At 39.9% G+C, this 22,923-nt stretch overlaps 2 protein-coding genes across 2 annotated transcripts; one reads left to right on the forward strand and one right to left on the reverse strand.

Annotated features, from left to right (window-relative positions):
- The first annotated feature begins 531 nt into the window (after positions 1–531).
- On the forward strand, positions 532–6,025 carry tmem161a (transmembrane protein 161A). Its single transcript, XM_044362534.1, has 11 exons — positions 532–643; positions 1,199–1,302; positions 1,389–1,472; positions 1,686–1,777; positions 1,893–2,049; positions 2,312–2,527; positions 2,614–2,757; positions 2,870–2,983; positions 3,082–3,256; positions 3,465–3,561; positions 4,484–6,025. Exons 1-11 carry the CDS (start codon positions 641–643, stop codon positions 4,786–4,788), a joined length of 1,491 nt encoding a protein of 496 aa, XP_044218469.1. The 5' UTR covers positions 532–640; the 3' UTR covers positions 4,789–6,025.
- A 1,690-nt stretch (positions 6,026–7,715) lies between these two features.
- Positions 7,716–19,896, reverse strand: mef2b (myocyte enhancer factor 2b). Its single transcript, XM_044361538.1, has 9 exons — positions 19,620–19,896; positions 15,337–15,409; positions 13,633–13,836; positions 13,277–13,405; positions 12,752–12,938; positions 11,266–11,414; positions 10,881–10,995; positions 10,562–10,673; positions 7,716–9,895 (listed from the first exon to the last, which is right to left on the reverse strand). The coding sequence occupies exons 2-9, from the start codon at positions 15,388–15,390 to the stop codon at positions 9,583–9,585; spliced, it is 1,263 nt and encodes a 420-aa protein (XP_044217473.1). The 5' UTR covers positions 15,391–15,409; positions 19,620–19,896; the 3' UTR covers positions 7,716–9,582.
- Between the last annotated feature and the right edge of the window lie 3,027 nt (positions 19,897–22,923).

Below are 22,923 nucleotides of genomic sequence, written 5' to 3' on the forward strand. Positions count from 1 at the left end.
TGGGTCGCCTGAGTGAGGCTGTCTGATGTTTGAAAGACCTGAAACACCCAGTGACCTCAGGATACATTACTGACGATGTGCCCTAGCTTAGCATCAAACAGATGTATCATTACAACATGGTGTATGTGCACTAGAGATGTCAAGTTTCCACATCATACTTGTGTAAATTGAATATTGAACCAGGATTGGCTTCCAAACCAGTTGTGATGTCACAAATCATGCTCATAAGCCCACCCCTTAAACTCGATTTTTAGGTGAACACAGAGAAACTTTCCCCCTCCAGCAGATGAACGTGAAAACAGCATTTTAGTGTCAAACTCTGCACATACATCATTCTGCACAGTGAAGCTCAAACATCCAACTGAAGTTACAAAATGAAAAACATATTTTTGAATGGAAAGGCACTTTAATAACAGTACAGTAGTTCACTCACGCTAATGTAGGTACTGAGTTGTAGAAGTTATAGCGGTTGATGTCGAAGTTACAACTTACGCAGCTTTCGCGGAGAACCTGAAGGCAACGCGTACATCCGGGACCTGCAGTTAGTTTCACATGTCGGTGGGTTCAGCTGTCAGGACTCTGCTGCATGTGAAGAAGCTACGGCAGCTTGTCTGTACAACTACACCTTTCAGAAGAAGACATGGTAACTCAAGTCACATCCTGTATTTTTGGCATTTTATTACCAGTCTTATCAGCGTGCTGTAAAGTTCGCTAGCAAGCTCTTTTTGCTAATATCGGTCACTATGAGACTACTAGTTGCTAATGCTAACTAGCTAGCTCAGGTTTTGCAGCAGGACCGACAGCTGCTGAAGTTTGGCTAAATTTAGCACGATAGCCATTTGCTAACTTTCATTCATTTTGCAGTGGCTTTCAACACACTCTATGTTTAACCTTTTTGAACTGTATCTCTTGCTGCTGTTAGCTGTTTAGCATGGTATGTGACTTAGCTTCCGCAGCCTGTGATGTGTGAACTAATTCAACTACCTTTGAATGACCTCTTCTTGAAGCTTTCTGGGGTCTTGTATGCTGAGTCTACAGAAAATACTGTCTTGGTTGTCACGGTTGTAAGGAAGGGCGCTCCTACTCTCAATATCTGATACTTAGACACATGTGATGTTAGCTCTTCATTTTCATGCACAGAGATGAAGTTTCAGAGTTGGATCTAATGCTTTAACGTGTGTGTGTGTTTGTCCTGCAGGCGTTGATGGGAATTCAGCTGGTGGTCAGTTTGCTGGCTGCCAGCATTATGCAGAGGATGGCTCCACATTACTCATTTGCACGCTGGCTCCTTTGTAATGGCAGGTACTGTCACCCACTTCTGTCAGGTAATACTACACATTTAGCGTGCTGTGCACTGTTTGAAGACATGTGCCTGTTGTTCCTTCCAGTCTGTTCCGGTTCAAACACCCGTCAGAAGGAGAGCTGTGTGCGCTGGCAGGGAAGCAGATGCCCAAACAGAACAGGAGAGACAGGTGGGAATCAGGGGGGAAGGGTCACTAACACTGCAGGAAAGAGTCATGTCATAGCAGTGGTTAGAGGAAGAACACCATAATTTACATATATTTGCACTCTCTGGAGTAAATGTGTTATTTCTGAGCAAAATGTTGACTACTGCAGTTTAAAAATCATTAGACTGTAATACTCAGAAGTATATTTGTGTTGTGTGTTGACGTGTTATTTTCTAGGAGACAGAACGGGGAGAGCAAGCCTCTCACTGTGCCCAAAGACATCGACCTTCACCTGGATCAAGCTCCAATCAACGCCATGGATGCCCTTGGTAAAACAAACACTGCTCTATCTACACAACTGTAACATTGTGAAAGTACAAACACTGCTCAAGCTCAGCTGTTGACGCACAAGTAATATTTTTTTCCTCTTGTGTCCGCTCTCAGTGCTGCGGTTTTTCCTGGAGTACCAGTGGCTGGTAGATTTTGCAGTCTATGCAACTGGTGTCTTCCTCTTCACCGAGTGTTACTACAGTGTGGTGGATGCCAGCAAAGAAGTTAATATTGGAGCCATCTGGTGTGTCTTGACCGTTCTCTTCAGTCTGTATCCTTCTAACTGTAAAGTCTGTATTGATTGAATATTCCTAAAAAACATCATCAAATCCCAAAGGTTATGGAGCATCTAGTCACAGTTACAAAATTGTAACATCCTATTATCATTATGTAGACCTAGTGGTAAAAAAAAAATTGATATTTTAAAGATAAGATAAAATAGTGTCACTAAAAAGATAGAGACTCTTGGACTGGACTAATGAATGCATTAAGTTTTCCATTTCAGTTGTTTTCATTTAACCTGCAACCCTCAGAAAGACCCTTCACACTCTGATGAGCCACTACTTTCGCTCAGAAGAGGGCGGCGAGCGCTCCGTGTGCCTCGCCTTTGGCTTTCTGTCTCTGCTGGTGGCCATGCTGGTGTTGGTGGTCAGAGAGGACTACCTGGAGTTCGGCTTGGAGTCTGGGTTTTCCAACCTCTTCGACAACATGGAGATCTTTGCCAAACAGCATGGCTATGCTGAGTGGTCGTAAGTATCCGTCTTCATAGTGCTTTGTTGTGTAAAAGGAAAAGGTTAATTTACAATGAATTGACTTTGTATTTGACTCATTTCAGAATCCCAGTGACCAAGCTGACAGTGAAGCTCGGTCTGGCTGCTCTCTGCGCTTACATCGGTTCTCTCCTGGCCTTCCCCGGACTGCGACTTGCTCAGACTCATCTCGATGCGGTACAGATGAACTCAGGTCGTCCATTCATCCAGTAAGAGCTGATACAGTGACACGGCAGAAAACAATGTACATTAGTCCATATGTTGTTATTAAAAACATCAGCAGTGATTGGCTCGCTCAGATGTACTTATTGTTTCCTGCAGGATCCTGCTGCACATGAGTTTCCTTTCTCCAGTGATTGTTTTGGTTCTGTGGGTGAAACCTATTGCAAGGGACTTCCTGGCAAACGCACCCATGGGAAAGACCACTGTCACACTGTAAGTGCACATACTGGATTTGCTCGTATTATGAAATAACCGTCAAGAAATGGTGGGTCCTGATTTTTGCTGATCTTCTGATAATCTTGTTCTTGCAGAGTACCCAGTGCAGTATTTGACAGCGTGCGTCTTTGGATCATCGTGCTTCTGTGTGTGCTGCGGCTTGCACTGACCCGCTACCACATGCAGGCCTACCTCAACCTGGCTCAGAAGTGGGTGGAGCAGATGAAGAAGGAGGCGGGACGTATCGCTGCCATTGATATTCAGAGAAAGGTCGGATACACTATTTGTTTTATGTATCATACAGTGATTTTTATTTTCCTCCTTTTGTGCCATAAATAACTAAAAAGAGAAGAGTTGAAGTTCTGTTCAACCTTTTTTGAATTCAGAAAATTTTCAGAAGCTTTTCTTGACAATAGCAGAGCAAAAACTCTACAACTGCAGGTGGAGAGTAAAGTTTATGTAACGTGCTGTTTTTCAGGTCACACGTGTGTTTTGCTACCTGACTGTAGTTACTCTCCAATATCTGATTCCTATTCTGCTCGTCCTCTTCTCCACACTGGCCCTCAAGGCACTTGGTAAGTACAACACCTTCACTACCACTGCAGTAAGAGAAAATCCACAAAACAAACATTTAATTCATGATGATTAACTTTATCAGGATTTGAATCCTGAATCTTTATCCGTCCAAATGTAGATGTCCTAATGTCATATTTGAGCTATTTGACAGTACAGTGGCATTACATTAAAAAATAATCTATCTAGAATATATGTATTATATATCAAGGTTTAGTGTGAGTCATTCATAACAATCTTTTAAAAGCCTGTCTTCTTACTTTTTCCTCCAAGTTCACTGGTGAATATAAATATTGACTAAAGCTGAAACGATTAGTCGATAAGTCAATCGAGAGAAAATGGATCCCCAACTATTTTGATAATTGATTAATAACTTTGAGTCATTTTGAAAGAAAAAAATCCCCAAATTCTCTTGTTCCAGCTTCTTAAATGTGAATATTTTCTGGTTTCTCATAGAAAACTGCATATCTTTGGGTTATGGTTGTCACTTAGGACAAAACATGACATTTCAGGTTGTATCTTGGGCTTTTTGGGAAACAGAGATAACTAAAGTAAAACACAGAACTCCCGCACACTGTCTTCTTCACTTGCAATTAAAAAAGATTTATTGGGAACAACGTTTCAGTACACAGACCTTCATCAGGTTATTTTACAAGACAAAAGGAGAGACCATCTTAAATACATTGGTTGACCCATATGGACCAATCAGAGCACACTACAGACTGACATCACTCATTGAATAAAACTTTATCACATCATGGCACCATATACATAAACAGGGATCGACATTCTTCACCATTTTCTGTCATTTTATAGACCAAACGACTAATCGATTAATCAAGAAAACAATTAACAGATTAATGGATAATGGAAATAATTGTTAGTTGCAGCCGTAATACTGACTGATCTTTTCTGAACTTCCAGGGGACTTCTCCTGGGGGGCGGGCGCAGAGGAGACCCCCGGAGTGACACCAGCGTTGCTGGTGCCCACAGCGGCACCCGTGTTGCCCGGCAGTCTGGATGAAGATGAGGAGGGGATGGAGGACATGGAGGAGGACATCCAGGCCACAGTAGCCCACCTGTCAGAGACCTTCACAGCACTGCGGTCCGTCCTCACTCCGCTCTTCTTCCGCGGCTTCTTCGCCTTCCTCACCTGGTGGGTGGCTGCCTGCCAGGTGATCAGCTCTCTGTTTGGCATCTACTTCCACCAGTACCTCATGAACAACTAACTGAGGAGTGCGCCGGGGCTGCACAGGACGCATTCAGACAACTGAGCTGAGATTTCATTAAAACACACAACTGCAGACAGAGTGCACCACCAGAAGTTTTGATAAAGGTGTGTTGAGAGCGGACAGTTGATGGGCACTGTCTGTTGCAATATTGGCCACCTTATGGCTGTTAGTGACCAGCAGGCTTCTGGTATCAATAACACACATGTACAGAGACAACAGGTCATCTTCCATCTACTTCAGCAGAACCTTTTTTTCTGCAACCTTTCAAATGTATCTATGCCAGTGTTACCTGAATAGTTCTTCATAGAACATTGTTAAATGCTGCAGTTAAGATGTTTAATTCATACCAGGATAGTACTAGTATTATTATTAGTACTTTATCCCTGTGTTGATAAGACTTTTTATTTTTGAAAGGGACTCTTTGTCACCCTTAAGGAACCGATTCAAGAGTGCTAAATGTTTTGTTTGGTTTTTTGTTTGTTTTTTTCAGTTTTCCTGCTGTAACATTTTGATTGAAAGGAAGTCGTGAAGCTCAGATCCAGCCAACTGACTGTGAATCATTCACAGCTGTGTTTGTGGCAGTGTACTAGTGTCTGAAAGCTGTCGTTATTATCGAAAGAGTTTCCGTCAGAATTCCTAAGTGCCTGGGAGCTCAGGGATTTTGAATAAATTTTGAAGTCTCCCTTCTCCCCTTTTTTTTTTTTTTTTGTGTGTGTGTATGTGGAACGAGGATTGGTCTCACTCTGTTAAATAGATGAAGTTAACGCTCCAAATTCTTCTGTTTTGTTTTTTGTTTTTTTTTAAATTTCCAAACACTACTCACTGGCAACGTTTTTAGTTGCAGTGTCTTAATTTGCAACATGCATTTTTAGTTTTTTGCTGTCTTATCGCCAATCAGTAATATACATGTATGATCAATCAAAGCCTAATCAGTCTTGCGTGAGTGTATTTTATTTATTTATTTATGATGCATTGCCTCAAATAACTTTTGTTATTTAGAAATGATACAGATGCTGTAAACTGTACATTTCTGTACTTTTAGATTTTTGTGTGTTTTGTTTTATTTGTTTGTTTTTTAGGTAGCGTATTTGAAATGAATGCTCTGATATAATACTGTGAAGTTAACATGAAAATGTTGCTTTTTGAGATTTTCTGAATGCATGGTGTGCAAACTTTTGGCTGTAACCTGAACGTTTTTGTTTATGTGGCTTAATAAAATATGTATTATTTTCAATCTCATGTCATTTTAAAGTTCCCAGTTCCTTCAGTTTTTCTGCCGAGGAGTGTGGGAGATACCATCGATAAAACAATTTCTTTTAGAAATCGGTGCTCCAATTGACAAAAGACATTGTGCATGACAATAGTGTCTCGCCGCTGTGCTGAGTCCTGAACTCTGACCCCAACCTCCTGAAAAGATCATTCTTTAATCACTGATAATTACTATGAACCTGGTGCCCCTCAAGAGTCTGGGAAGAAATATACGTGCTCAACTTGGCTACAGGAAGTGTTGTATTATTTGGACTTCCTCCAATTTATTTCATTTAAACTGCACAAAACATCCATTAGTCAGTGCAGTGTAAAAACATTGAAAGTAGATTTATAAGCTTTATGACATTATCACAACATTCAGCTTTACATGCCAGTTGTGTAACAACAGTCAAGGAACGTGACCTTTCACCAGAGCGAGACTGGAGAGGCTTTTTGTCTGAGAGCTGACATGATTTATTGGTGATATCATTTGACTTCCACGTCCAATCAAAAGCCACAAAGGTTCTCCAATTCAGGGAGGGGCGGCCACGTCGCTCTCTTTTTATGTGCACTGGGACATGCTTCATCGGAGGATATCAATCACATTGCCACTGAGGAGTGGAGAAATTTGGGAGAGTTTCAGTTAACAATCCATCTCATGTATAATTGTTGTCTAAAATTTAGCATTGGGATGTTGTCACAATGCTGCTTTTTTACCATTGTTTAAAAAAAAAAAGGTTTCAAGGGGAAATGTTTCTTTTCCTAGGTTGTGTTATTGTTAAATAACATGATTGAAGAGCATTTTTTAAGTCGCACATTTGAAAGCGCTGTCCTCACCCGCCATGACCAGCCGAGCTGTGTTCCTCTGTGAGCCTCTGACAGATCTGGGAGAACCGCCAGCCTAATGAACTGAAAGTTGACGGGGTTGACATATCTATATAATCATATTAATTATGTGCATCTGTGCTGGAGGCCTCAGGCCCCCTCAGTCTGCTCTGTGGACTGCAGCAGGCCAAGTCAGGCTGCCATGGCTGGCTGTGGTTGCTATAGAAACCAGGATGTGTGTGTGTGTGTGTGTGTGTGTGTGTAGGACCCAGACATGCCCTACAGACTGGGCCGGCCTGCTCTCAGGGGAGCAGACCAGACATGACCCCAGTGAGAGTCTCTTTTCATTTAGGGAGGAAAGACGACAGAGATGGACCGGGGCAGGCAGGGCTCGACTCCTCTGTGCTCCCCCCTTTGGCTTTTAGTTGAAATGGAAAGGAAGGCAAATGCTCCATAGGGGTAGCATAAGAAAACGTTCTGACATAGTTACTGTGAGACAACCAGCTGTGGAAATGAGCCTTTTTGTTCTGAATGTATTTTTTTTTTGAAGACATAAAGGTCTCCAGGCTTTTTAAGTGGTCCATTCTTGTTCCTCGTGTTTGGTGGCTGCATGGTGAGTTGCCTGACAGGGGCCAGACATGATAATGAGAGAGTGTGTGTGTGTGTGTGTGTGTTCAAAAGATGGAACAGAGGTGAATAAGACTAAATAAAAGGCCACATGAAAGCTTGATGGCTACACAGCAGACAGCATTTTTATGTCTTCAGATTGAATGTACATGAAAAATTGACAGCACCAGAATCACTAAATGTCATCTGTAAGAAAAGGGGAAAAAGGAAAAAATAGTCCAAGACAAATGTACAAATCAAACTGTTTTTTTTTATTTAAAATGAATCACAACAAATGTCAAATAAAAATCTGTCTCTGTTCTGTTAGTGAAGCAGTCAGCAAACATAAAAACTCAATCCAAAACATCAGAATACTGATAACTTGGTTTTTCATGCTTATATTAATTCACATAACTGCATAAAAATAAAAAATAAAATGAAAGGGAGCTAATTCCACAGCAGCACTTAAACTTGAAGACCTCCACCGGCTCACTGAATCTCTGCTTCTTGTCACGGTGTGTGTGTTAAAAGTCCTCAGGGTGAACCACTGAACCTGTGTCTTGTCATAGAGATTCATTAGATAATTAATCACCAATAGTTAAGGATGGTCTTCCCTGCTCTGCATCCTCCTCATCTGAAACAGCGAAGATGTTGCAAAATAAGCTGACCCCTTGTGGGCAAACAGTGGAAACTCGTCAAATGATAGAAAACTAGAAATATTGAGTATATTCTGCAAAATGAAACCAACATGAACAGAGATCCAGTGCAAAAAGTAGATTAACAGATTTAATTACAACCAAACATTCCTCAATTCTGAAAAAAAAATGTAATTTGTGGGTTTTTAATGAAATATTCTATATCATCAAGTAGGCCGAATATTTAGACTCATTAATTACAGTGTCTCATACATGTATAAATATCATAAGACAATAATGGACATAATATCTGCATTATGAAATGAAACCCTTCAGAAAAAGTTGTATGAAAAAAAAACTTTGATAGCATTTTATATTATTTAAATCAAACTCGACCCAATATAGAAGATTACACACAGTACATCTTTGGCTGTTGCAGTATGTGATCGTAATGCATAGGGACAAATATTAAACACTTTGGTCTATAGTTGAAGTAGACTACCATAAGTTTTGTTATTAATAACGTAAAAAGATGAAACTAGTATTATTTGGAGGAATTATACAACTAAAGCTTAGCTTATCCACAATTACAGTCTTACGAAAGAAACTATTGTTTTTTTAACTTCACGAAGAAACCATCCTGTAAATCCCTGAGTCTCACTGATGGCCAGAATTTTAAAATGTCCTAGTGTGCAGGCACATTTCACCTCTTCAACAAAGGCCAAAGCTACAGCAACAGGTGATCTGGTCTCATGTGGGGGAGATTGTCTCACCACATTTGGGCTAAAAGCTAAAACAATAAAGCATTTATAACAACAAGGGAATTAGATGTGAATTTTTACTGAGACACATTTAGTTGGGCTGATGTAATGTGTTTTTCTCCGGTGCCTTCTGTTTTTTACTGTAACATTTAAACAGTCATTTCACCACATCTAGGGCAAACAGTGAACTACTCAGAGGCGTCACTGAGGACCACTTGGAAAGCCAAACATGTACTTAGATGTGTTTCGCACTTTTGGAGAAATTCAGTTGGTCCCACTATGCTGCTGTTGCTAAATTTCAGAAAAGTCACAGAACAAAACAAACACATTTCAAATTGTATTTTGATTCACATTGGCTCCACACAGAAAAAAAAAATCTAAACCTAACCAAACAAAAAGCAAAAAAAAAAAAAAAAAAGTCTGTATGCATCTATCTCATCATCATGGGATCAATCAAGTGATGCAGAGAAAATTCTCCATCACCCAGGAGAGACCAGCTCTGTGTGAGGAGACAAAGAGAGGCTTTCCTCTCTGGGATGATGGGGACAAATGGACCCCATCTCACTATCTTCTCTCTATGATGTGTGTGTGTGTGTATGTGTGTGTGTGTGTGTGTGTGTGTGTGTGTGTGTGTGTGTGTGTGTGTGTAAGAGAGCACTGGTTTTGATGGAAGATAGCTGATTGAATAGGAGATGGCGGTAGACTGCGGCAACCAGCTATCTCTGCCACCCGTCACTTATCTCTAACTGCCTGAGCGCCTGCCCTCCTTCCTCTTCGTCTTGAAGGTAGCCGGCTTTGGGAAACTCCTTCGTCTCATTGGCCGGACGGGATTCCGGAGGGGTATGGCGAGCCGAATCGGGGTTGCTCATTGGAGAATGCTGCCTGAGGTGGTGTAGAGGAGGGGAGGAGGGCGAGGACATGTGCTCAGGAGAGCTACGCTCCGATTTGATGTTGAGGTTGAGGGAGGAAAGATGTGGAGATGATGAGGAGCAAGACTGAGAGGGGAAGGAGCACCCTCCACTGGACATCCTAGAAACAACAAGAGGAAAGACAAAAGAAATCTTAATTCAGCAGTTATGCTTAAAGTTCAGCAGGTTCAACGTGATGACAGTTTAATGCAGTTAAAATGAATGTGCGTGGCATTTGAAATTCTTCTGCCATTATGGATTAAACAGTTACAACACAGATACTTGAGAAAATGACCTCGAAAATCTAGTGGTAGCTCACTTTAACACAGCTAAACACAATCTTTCCACGTTTAAATACGTCGACAGAGCATGTCAAAGTGCCCAGAGAGGAGGGGATGACATAAATAATATCTTATTGAGGAGAGATGATTTTTACATATTGACAAATGATCCCCAAAATTTTAATTTTATTTTTAATTTTTCTCATCTTTCTTTCATGTTTTCCTTTTTCACATCCTATCTTTCATATTGATTGATTTTTTTTTTTTTTTAACTCAATTTTCTTTTATCTATTTTGGGGTTTGCTTGTTTTTCTAGGTGGGAGGGTTGTTGTTGTCTGACTGTTTATCATACTGTTTTGTGTTCCATTATTAGACACTGTTTTGTGCCTAATTAAGATCTGACTTCTCAAGTCGTTGAACAACAACAGTAAAAAAAAACTGTCCAAAAAACTGCTTGCTGACTCTACTTTATGCTATGTGTACCGTGTACGCATTAATGTCCTTACCCTGGGCTTATATGAGGCCCGTGGGGCTCCTGAAGTGGCTGCACTGGTTGCCAGGGGTTCACTGCTCCTCGTTGTAGACTAACAGAGTGATAAAAACCAGGTTGGCTGTATTCTGGAAAGAAAAGACACACATATGAATTAAGGGATGAAAAAGAAAATGCAAAGATGGATTTTTAATAAACCAGCATCAGTAAATGAAATAATAGATTATCTTCACTTTAATACATTAATGTTTTTTACATTTAGGACTCTTACTGAGCTCAGATTTTCTCTATTCACTCTAATTTACTCCAGAATTGATGATGCAGAGCAGACGTACCAGAGGCTCCAGGGGAAGGGAGGCCGTAGCCTCCCAAACTGTGGCCCAGCAGCCCTGCCTTGCCCATAGCCACCATGGAGCTGCTGCTGTGCAGACCCTGGTACAAGAGACCTCTCTGCTGATCAGAGAAAGTGTAACAATCAAGTTTGTGGTGATACAGGGACATCACATTTATGCATACAACATAGAATTCACAAATATCATTTCTATCAGCGGTGTGAGTGACTGAGAAAAACTGTGAAACTGCTTGCATGAGTACAATTTGCATTTATTGGTGTGTTAATCCACTTTTGATAAAGAGCCTCATGCCTCACTATATACAGTATGTGTTAGTTTTACAAACACCCATTAGTGTAGATCACACTGGATAGTAACAGCTACTCACAGCAGAGTTGTGGTTAGCACGTGTGGCCCCCATGCCCTGATTAGCAGCCTCTCCCCGCAGGTTCTCACTGCCCAGGTTCAGGGGAGGAGGGCTTTTCATGTCAAGAGCTCGGTTCAGGTTGCCGTGGGAGAACACGGAGTAGCCAATGCCTACAGTACCCAGTGAAAGAAAGGAGCAGGAAGTGAAAAGAGATGTGAGCTTGTTTCACTTGTAGAGCAATAGTTTATTCTCTGTAATACATTCTTCACCTCCCTCTGTTTCTGCTTCCATCTGTGATAAAAAAAAAAAAAATGAACTTCTTCTTTTAGGGTGACCTTTGAATTAGTATGTGACCTTTATGGGACATAAGGCAGCCAAAATGTAACTTCATGTTAATATTTGTTAAACAATTCAGTGTACTGATGAGCTGAGAGAATCCAGTTTGAACTGATCATATATATATATATATATATACATACTAAAATCTATTCTTCAGTGTATATTAGTAGATAAACTGCAATAATACATTTAAAAACACTATAGTGAACCATTTCATATCTGTCAATGATCAGTGTCTAATGACATCATAGTGCGTCCAAATAGTTTAAGACTATAAAAGAAGCTGACATGACTGGCAGGTGTGATAAATTCTGAACAGAAACCACAGAACTGGTTACAGCCTCTGTCACACTGGAGGAGGGCCAGTTTCACACAACAGACCGACAGCATGTGCATATTAGTTTACGCACACACACGCACACACACACACACACTTCCTGTGAGTTCACAGCCAGCTGCACAGAGGGTTGACAGTGTACATATGCATTTTATAGCGAACATTTAGTGAGACCCCAGAAGAGCATTTCATTGATTTTCATGCTAAATGATCTGCATCTATTTTTAAGCGAGAATGATCACTGCTCAATATTTCAAACATACGGGAACAAATGGTAATATTCTGTAAAACATTGCCAATTTGTAAATGGACAGCTTACATCTTCAATGCCATTGAATGCAATTAAAACATTATTTTCCATTCAGCGGAGAGTTTTAATTTCATGCCGGCAATCATTTTCTCACATTCTCCAAATAGTGTACATTTAATGTAATGAAACTCTTCTTTAATTCATTAAACTTTGTTTTTCTGACACAGAGACAGCAAACAGTGGTATAATAAATGAGTGTAAAAACACATTAAAAATATAAAAGAAATTGGATGATTTGGTTCAGTATTAAACTCCTCTTTTTATAAAGGTTGTGCAATTTCTGACTATCATTATGGCATACAGTTTGTAGTAATACACATGTACAGTAGGTAGAGGTTACTCTCCATTCTATGCAGTATGTGGAATCCATCTGTCATCTGTTGGTCTTGTACCCAGTGTGCTGGTAAGTGTGTTGTGAATCTCTAAATTAACATGCTTTTGCACAAATATTTATTTGGTAATTGTAACGGTGATTCTGTTATTGGTTCATAGTCTCCGTATTCTTACCCTCCCCTGCTCACCTGAGTGTGGAGACATGAAGGCGGTGTGTGTGTGTGGTGCAGCAGGGCTGGCAGAGCCGGGTCTGGACAGAGTTTTAAAGCCCGGGGGTCTGTGGGGGGCCATGCTGGATCCAGAGGAGTTGGGGAAGCCGTTCTCGCAGCCTGCAGACACCAGGAACTGGGCCTCCGGTGACAGCAGGGATGGAGCCTGAAGTGTAAAATAAATACATGTGATGACAGTATAAGAATTTAAGTACAAAAATTTTACAACAAGAGAAAAAAATGTAAATTTTGAATAAAGAAATCTTGTACTTTAGAGTCAGATAATTGTTGACTTGTGGACATTTGAGTTCTTTTGAGTTGTTATTAGGACAACGGCAATTCTAAGAATTAGAAGAACTAACATTGAAACTTCTAATCTTTCGAGAGAAATCAGATAATGGCTCAACCTCCCTCATTGTATTGGGTATGTGCTTTTGCTTGTATGATGTGTGTATGCGTGTGTACGATGAATATGCAACAGCAGATGTGTGTGTGTGGACTGACGCAGAAGCGCTGGCGAGCCAAAGAGAGATCCATGCCCTCGCTGAGAGGATATTTGTCTGGAGCCACCTGCATGCTTTCTTCACTGTCGAGCTCTGAGCTGTCGAGACCGAGGCCTTTCCTACGCAGAGTCTGATGCAGAACAGAAAGTGCACATGAAAAATCACCCAAAGTGACAGCAGCACTTGTCAGAAAAGCAAGAATTACATATGAAGGCTTTTGTTTTTTAAAATGCAATACTCTATATCTATTTTTTTTTCTAAGACATGAGTTACTTTATTGTTAGAAAGTGCACTGTGATGATTCTGACGCTAAATTATGCTTTACTGTCATTTCCATTAATAGCAGCACGGCAATACCTCCAGTATGTCTGTGTTAGTACGACTCTCGTGCGGCTCGCTGTACTCTGTGTATTTCAGCAACACTTTGTCCATGTCTGTGCTGGCATACTGGAACAGACGGTTGGTGCTGTTGAAGATGATGAGGGCGATCTCACAGTCACATAGCACGCTCAGCTCATAAGCTTTCTTCATCAGACCAAACTTGCGCTTGGTAAAAGTCACCTACGACATGAAAAACACACAGATTACACTTGTGTCAACAGTAACTTCTGCCAGTTACTGATGATTTAAAATAATATATGCATCTTAAATATTCAGATTAATCCTAAAGTCAAATATGTGAAAAAGTTTCTTCTATTTCTATTGAGCTGCAGGACTGAGAGATGCAAATAAACTGAGCTCTTGAAGCTAAAGTGTGTTGTAGCAGAATTTACAAAAGAGAAAAGCTATTTAAACACAATACTTGAAGCAATTTTAAGTTATTTATGTATATATATATATATATATATATATATATATATATATATATATTTTATTTATTTATTTTTTTTAATAGAAAAGCAGATTACACAAATCCAAGCTAATCACTTAAATATAGGCCCTCAATTTAGATAATGTAAACCACCAAAAAGAAAAACAGCAGTCCAAACATAGTTTCCTTGTGTGCATTTGATGTGTTTTTCACACTGTTCACACATAACAATATTCATGCTGTCATGGTAATATTAACATAGCATTTGCATTCATCTATAATTAGTGTAACATATTGATTAAAATATAAAGAAGCTATGAGTGTGATGTGATCATTTCTCACCATTACCTCAGTCTGTGATGACTGAGAAAAATATATTTAGCTTCTGACGACACAAGATTATACTTTATGTATACAATTTGCATTATCAGATTCATCTTCCTTCAAACTTATATCTTAAATCTTTTTAAGCTTTTATTATATTTTCGGCCTTTTGGTGCAGAACAAAAAATCACTTTCACTGTTAGGTCTTCCACAATTTTGTTATATTTACAGAAGCAGATTATTGTTTGATTCATGTAATTTTTGCAATAAAAAGCTGATCTTATTTCATATATACAGTAGGTCTTACGCTCACCCAATGTGAATATACACCTTTTTTAGCTCCAAACACTCAAAATGTGTCCCATGCAGTTACATCCAAATCAGAAAAACATTTTTTGTTGCGTGGGACCACTGTACTGCTGGACTCTCAGCTGTGAGTGTACAATACTATATTTAAAATGACATCTGTGGTCTAATTTCTTTTGCATATCATGCACTGCTCTCCGTGTGCCGTTTCTGCCGACGTGCACATCACAACTACCTTACTACTATTTAATCTTGAAGTCTATAAAATGTCAGAAAACTGTCTTCAATGCACAAAACATAAAGATATTCAATTGACAATTATATTGAACAGAGAAAAGCAGCAAAATATTCACACTGCAGAAGCTGGAACCAGAGAATTTTTGGCATGTTTACTTAAAAATTACTTCACATTTATTTGAAATTTATGTGAAATAGTTAATTAATTTTCTGTTTATCGACTGATCAAATAATTGTTTTAGCTCTAGTCACAACAGGAGTTAATATGACACTGTACAAATAACACTGATGGGATACAATGTTACTATTATTTTATGGTATCGTACATGTAGCAAAAATAGTTCTGGTTTTAATTCTATTAAGGATGAAATATGATCGCCCACCTGTCTATTTCTCTGGTCCAGAATACGAGAAATCTGTATTTTCTTTCTTCCCATCTTTTCTGCTGTTTGACACCTGCAAGAGAAGATATAACAATGTTATAGCAGCAGAAATGCAATACGTCTGTGTTAGTGGCATACATACTGCTGCAGTGAACGTCAACAAATAAATGTAATATGAAACACCATTTACAACATTTCCTCCTGTAATTCAAGGAAAATAAAAGCTGTGTTAAAAATGTTTCTTGAGGATTTAAGTCACGTTTGTAAGCAGTGGCGGCAGAACTGATGGTTAATTATTATGCAAAGAATCTGAGCCTGTCATCATAGTACGAGTCTAATACTTCTTTTCGTGTTCATTCTGGTGGGAAAATGTCATCCATTTGGTTTAAGTGACTCAAGTCCCTTCCCCCTTGGTAAGGGCAGGGTGTTTATTTTTACCACCATGAGGCGATGCAGTCTAAAGTTAGAGCAGCCCTTGCCGGGCCAGCAGTCCACGCAGTCTGACACCCCCACAGTCTGGGTTACCCCCGGGCCAGCAGCACAGTGCTCGGCTGCACCGCACAGCCCCAAGAGACAGGGTTAAAAATACAGTCGATAGCTCCTTTTAAAGGTTCAGCAGGCAATAGCTAAAACCAAACAGTAGAAGGAAAACGGTGTGTTTTTGAAAGACGGCTGAAGCTAAAAGCCACCCACTCCTCTCTCATGCAACCAGGTCAGAGAAAAAAACAGGATTTGGAGGGGCAGAAGCCAAAGACATGGATGGATTGCGGTTTGCTTGAGAATGTCCATTTTTGAAACTCACACCCGCTGTTTTTCTATTTTTCTGGGTCTAGAAAACCCCTGGTGCTGTCCCTGTCTCTGCAGGACCATATAGAGCAGGACACCATAAAGAAATGTGAAATCGGAGGATTATATTCACTGATGTTTTTGCACCATGAGATAGCCATGAAGCGACTCCACTGCAACACCATACAACAGTAAATCAAATATATACACCAATTTGCTGCAAGTTTAAGTTGTCTCCATTTTACACTCCACTATCAAACGACTACGTTAAGTGGTGGTCTGACTCCTCTGACATGACCATACAGTATGTCTCCAAAGCCCAGAGGAGTTTTCACTGGTTTTCCCCCTAATACTGAACATGTATTGGACTTCTCTATATTTAGTAGCTTGTCCCTCCTGATGGTGCCTTAGCGGATATGGCGTCCGTGTTCCCACGACCCCTAAAGTGCCCGCTGTCCCTCACTGTAAGCTTGGCACACAGGCATCTTGAGCATTTCTGAAGGAATCCACCTCTTTGCCCTCATTATTACCTTATAAAGTCCTGTGATGTCCACTGTGCTGAACATGCTGCAGAGACAAGACACACCTCAACACTGACAGCTGCAGATAAAATCGTCTTTGCCATTGTCTCTATGGTGAAAAGAGGGCAGTAAGTAAAGAACCACAAAAACCAGCATCGGCCTGTGTACCTACCAACTCAGCTACCACAAAGAATTCACCTCACAGCAGGTCAAGCTGTTCTGTTTTTCTTTTTTTTTTGTACCAGAAGTGAGAAAATTTAACCTCATATCGAGGCATGTTAATGGTGTGAAGAGAGGGAAGTGGGACATATGCTCTAAACAGGGCAGACAGATCTTTATCAATACAGAAAGTTCCTCTCCTCTCAGATATAACCAAACTATCACCACCACAGACAGACCTGTTAAAACACATGACTAGCTGGATAAATATAGCGACACCTCCAGACAAACGGTGTGGAGTTAACTACAGAACTCTATGTGGTTTAGTAAATTCGTCGAAGACCCAAAGACCGAGACAGACAGGAAAAGCGTGGCTGTGCCTCACACAGCAACTAATTCTGGATGTTTTCCCGTACGACAACTGCCGTTTGAGGTCCGCTTAAGCACCACAACTAGCCAAGCGGCACGCACTTATTGTTTGTGACCTTTCATGTCTGAATCACCTCCTAAGCACAACACCTCTAAGAAAAGGAGATAATTAAAGGAAATAGCAGTGCTATCATAACACATAAAAGAGAATCCGCTGTGTATCCTTTAACAGTGCAATAATTGCACATACACGCACGTGCCCCTGGGTCCTCTAGCTTCTATGGGGAACGACTGCACCTTTGTCAGATGTCTTCCCAGAGGCGAGACAGTGGAAAAAACTGAGCACAGACACATAGCAGCAGCACCAGCACACAGTAGCTCAGCTCTCTGCGCATGCTGCACCCTGGGACCTTCTCAATCATCGAAAACACATGTACAGAAACCTAAAAGCTCGTGCATCAACAAACAACACCATTCTAATACCTTTGATCGGCTCTTGTGAAGATACTCAGTAATATATCTCACTGCATGTTGTTCTTGCTGCAGTGAACGGCATGCATGAATGAGAAAGAAAAAAAAAGTAGGGCATTTGTAGAGTATTGGGGGTTCAGCTTCAATGGTTTTCTTTCCATGAGTCATTCAGAGCATGATGGCAGGTAAATGTTTCAAAAACATGGTAAACATATTAAAGTATATTAGTCAAGGAAGCCAACAGCTAACAGCCCAAAACAGATTCTAACACCCTTATCACACCATCTCCATCACAGAGGCCCATTAGCAGCATTGGTTGTGAAATGCAGCAAAAATTCATATGACCTAAATAATCAAAGGCTAATGCTGGTGTCGTTTTAATTTGGGGAAATTTTAAATGTTGGTTTTCCTCGCCACTGTCTTCCTGCTGCTCTAAAAACATTATTTTTCATTTGTTGACTGTGCAGTGAAAGCAATATAGTCACTGAAATACATGCACTGAAGGACAAGCTGCTGAATTAGACTGATAGCCTCAACTCTAATCGTTAGCGCCGGAGCAGTGTGAATGACGTTTTCACTATTTTAGTCACTTTAGTCACTCTTGTGAAACTCAAGTTCTCTGTTCAGATGTTAGAGAAAACAGGCCTCTAAACTGTCTGCCAAAATAGTCCATTTGCATGAACCAATACATAAATCAAACCAATGTTTAAAAAAGGGTGATGGCCAAGGACGGCACCATTTTACTCACTCAAATCAAAACTGAAACGTATTTTAAGAAGAGGAAGCCCTTTCTTCATTTGTTAATGAGTTTGTCACACTTTTGCGGCTCGTGACAGGTTTGAGTTCACAGCTAACATCTCAACCTAAAAGAATGCCATTTTTACATGAAAGCACAAGGAGCTCAGCCTATTCAGGACAGGGTCTCCGGGGTCAGACGGTTCATGTGGCTCATTGGGCCTTTGCAGAGTAATGGTGAGGAAATATTTGTCTAATTTTAACAGGAGATAATTGAATTGCCTTGATATTTTTTGATAGAGCCAGAATAGCAATGCGGGCGTGAGCTGAACATTTGATCTTTCCATAAAGAGTGGAAAAGGTTTTTCAGGACTCAAGTTCTCTGAGAGCCACTGGAGCCTAAGAAGCTGTGAAGATGAGACACACCTTAATGGCAGCTGGCAGTGAGTAACTTCTTGCCATCCACTTATTTTGAACACAATTATATATGTGATTAAATTAGTTGCAAACCATCTTCAGCCCAGGTGATGATGATGATGAGCTTGATGGCAAATGATTGAAAAGGCAAGGAAGGGATGAAATAGATGAACTTGGGAAGATGTTATAATTAGTCAAGAATTATTAAAACAAAATCAAATAAAAAGTCAATCTATCTATCTATCTATCTATCTATCTATCTATCTATCTATCTATCTATCTATCTATCCGTATGAATCAAAGTGGCAAATTGCAATTTTGCTGCTCATATCTCAGTTAGGCAATAAAAAGCAGAGGGGGGATTATGCTACTACTTATAACAAAGAGTAAATCTGGAACAAATTGAGCTGAGATGCTTCTTAAAGTCAAGCCAATCTATGCTGAATGGATTCAAAGGGTCATGGGATGCGTCTATATCCAAAGTTTGCAATGCAGAGCATTCGGCGCTAAAAATAAAAACTGTAAAAATACATAGCTTAAAAATTGTTTGCGGATAATTAGCTAGGCCTAATAAATTGCTGACGTCATTCAAAATAGACCGTTTAAGAATAGCCCGTCTGTCCCCGAGTTGCCAAGCATCTCTTTTCTAATATAGCCTCATCTATAGGTTGCTCTCAATAACACAGCAACAGGTACTTTACTCGCAGCTGTGGCATAAACACTGCACCACAGGGAAAACCCCGACAAACTTTTCTCATTTGCGTCCTTAAAAATTAAAAAAAAAAAAAAATCTTTAAAAAACAGAAACTGAGCATCTGATCTCACCTGTTCTTCGATCTCGATTTCTCTTTTCACCTCTGAGTTGAAACCGCTCGATCAAGACCGGTAAGACAGGACAAGTCGCGAATCAAAGACATGTGCAGGAGAAGTCTTGTCTTTGTGCTCTGGTCTTTGTGTTGATGTAGAGATATTCACCTGATGCAGTAGTAGTAGCGGATGGTTTAGGAGCGCTGCTTTCCAACAGCTGGCTGCTGCAGCCCGCCTCTCTCTGTCACCACACACCCGCCTCCTCAGACGCGCCATTGGACACACTCGTCCGCCTCCCATCCGCCTTTAAACGCAGCAGTCACTCAAGGCTGTCTGTGAGTTCACAGCAGAAGTAACACTGCCTACACTTTGTTTTTCTTTGTCTTTATGTCACGGGGGGCAACTGAATATTTCCACATTTAAGCACAGACACCAAACGTTTGGTAAGATTTGGTGCCAGTGAGCCCTGGTTAGGTAGTTTTTTGTTGTTGTTGTTGTTGAATTTCATCACTGGATGGGTGGGGGTGGGGGGAGGAGGTGACTGGGCAGTGGAAAGTGCTGTTTTTTTGATTTGCATATTTTAAAAAAAGAACAAAATCAATGACCCTCATTAGTTTTGAAAGACGCATGGGGAAAGTCTGCTATACATCTAAACCGCATAGAAAAAGTGCTAAAGTGCAAAAACATATGTGGCACGCTTCTTCATTTTCAAGTAGACCACCATACTCTGAGGTTGTTGGACCACATTTTGGAAACCACCACTTAGCAAATTGACGTCATTTCTGATTTCGTAATAATGTTCTTACTTTGCCAACACTTTGACATTTCTTAAATAAATTAATATAAATTCATAGGTAGGATTTAGGATGGAAGTGATACAATGTCTTCTTGTGAGAGTTTATTCTCCCTCAACAGATGGTATCAGTTCATGTCAGAAATGCAATTGCTAAGTGTTCTTCATATCAGGGTCATGGGCACAGTGTCTATTCAGTTTGTTTTTCCAAAATGTAACGATTGAATGATGTATACAGCAAGACAGCATGGTGAATTATTAGTTTAGTGTTTAATGTCTGTAGATAAAACAGATTATAAACGGACCACTGGCTAATATGTTTGATAATAATATGCATGAAAAAAGGCCTGAAAAATGCACAATATACCCTAAAGCAGCGATTCCTAACCTTTTTTGCTTGTGACCGTCATACAAATCAATGTCTCATGACCTCTTGTCACAGGTTGAATGAACTGTGAGCATTTCAGGGACTGTTTAGAGACTGTTTCATTTGTATATTCTTAGAGGCCAGAAGAGGTAAAACTACACAGCATTAAACTATACAATAAGGAAAAAAAGCAAAGATAAAAAATTACAAAAAAAAAACATGAATGTAATTTTGTGGAGCAGAATTTCAGGGGACACTACCCGCAATGGTTGTGAACCACTGCTGTAGAGACACATGCTCTGTGTAAGTTATGTACCATATGTAACATGATTATGAAATAATATTAAAAATGTCATTTTGCAATTATATGATTTTGTGAGATTTTCTGATCTGAAAATCTCACATTCATTCAGGGCTTTATTAAGCTGCCCTAAAATTATGGTGTCTGTATGAAAATGTAAGAATCACAGAGGGGATGTTACAGCAAAGCAGTCAAGTGAAGTATAGTTACAAAAGTTATTTTTGCGTCTCTTTTCTTAAAACTACAATCATGTGAGAGTCCGTCACTTCGTCATTTTAATGTCACATTGTGTGAAAATACAACAGCAGTAAAACTTTTGAACTTTTGATTGTACATCAGGGTGACCTGCAGACCACCATTCAACCAGAGGAAGAAGCTTCAAGTTTATTGAAGTGTCCTCTGGCAATTCACTGAATCCCTACAGGATTAATTAAGTGTCCTACATCTATATGTTCAGTGTATCAGTCACATCAGTATAAGATGGCTGAATTATGCTGTTGTTATTGTTGTTTTGTTATTAGATTAATCAAAATGCATTCCAGGTTATAGTCACCATAAAATATTTTCATTTTGTCTACCTCACCTGTACATATAGGCCTGTGGGTTGGACAAAATTACAGGAACACCTAACAACAGTCTATAAAGCAATGCAACACCACCATAATCCCAAATATTACCAGAGCTTGATTAATAGCTCTCGACAGTCTCCACAAATATTTAAGATAAGCTTCACAAAGTAATACTTTTTGGCAAGGCAGCTGTGTTGGACTGGATTATACGGTGCAGTTATTAGTTACTGTGTTCACCCCTTGTACATAATATCAGCTACAAACACATAAATTAACCATGAAGATAACTGTGATAAAATAAACTTATGTTTGACTGGTGAGTGTGTCAACTGCTGCATTGTCCATTCTTGATCTGGTTTTTTCTACATTTGATAGGAAGTGAACGGTGTGGCTGAGGAAAAGCAAAAAAACAAACAAAAAAAAAGTAATAAATAAAAGCAAAAGAGTCTAATGGAAAGCAGACATGCTGTCAGCATAATAGATATATTTAGAGGTAATAACTGAATCACTGCATGAGCTGCATTATTGACTATATTTGGGATGTGACACAATGCACCTCTAAAAATAATATAGTGACAATTTATTAGCACAGATCATCTGTGGAAGTGTGGACAACAACTCTCTTTCTCACACACACACACACACACATACACACAGACACACACAGACACATAGGCTACACACATACTGCAAGAGCTATATGCACACACAGACACACACGGTTTGACATCCCAAGAGGTATCTCAAACTGTGTATCTGATGCAATAGTTAGCAACATCCCTGCAGACTGCCACAGCCTTTACCTCCAGGAATCATAAGCGTGGGTCCCGCCAATCCAACAGAGAATAGTGCAAACCCCCATCTGTAAATACAGCATGCTAATCACATGCAACTAGAGGGAAATGATATCTTTCCTCAGTGCGGTGTTTATGCAAGTATATTCTTCATAAATGTATTCTAAACACTGTGAGAGCTTCATCAATCCGGGGACTGAAGGCTGAATTAAATTGGTTATAAAAAATTGTGAACACATAAAGCAAGAACCATAAAGTAGAGACTCTAGTGAGATAAAGATGCCTTTGAGAACTTTCCGTAGCAAGTCCTTTTTTTTTCATTTTCCTGAAACTTCTCACTTCTGCTTTCGGCAATATCAGCCTCGACCCTTTTAGAGCATGTGGTGAGGCTGTCGAATTCAGAAATAGCCTCCATGGTCAGTGTACATATGTGAGAGCAATTGTTCACATTGTGTACCTTTATAGCTACAGTCTTATCTACATCTCAACAGAATAAGG

Source organism: Thunnus albacares, chromosome 9, assembly GCF_914725855.1.
Source record: "Thunnus albacares chromosome 9, fThuAlb1.1, whole genome shotgun sequence".
NCBI classification, from domain to species: domain Eukaryota; kingdom Metazoa; phylum Chordata; class Actinopteri; order Scombriformes; family Scombridae; genus Thunnus; species Thunnus albacares.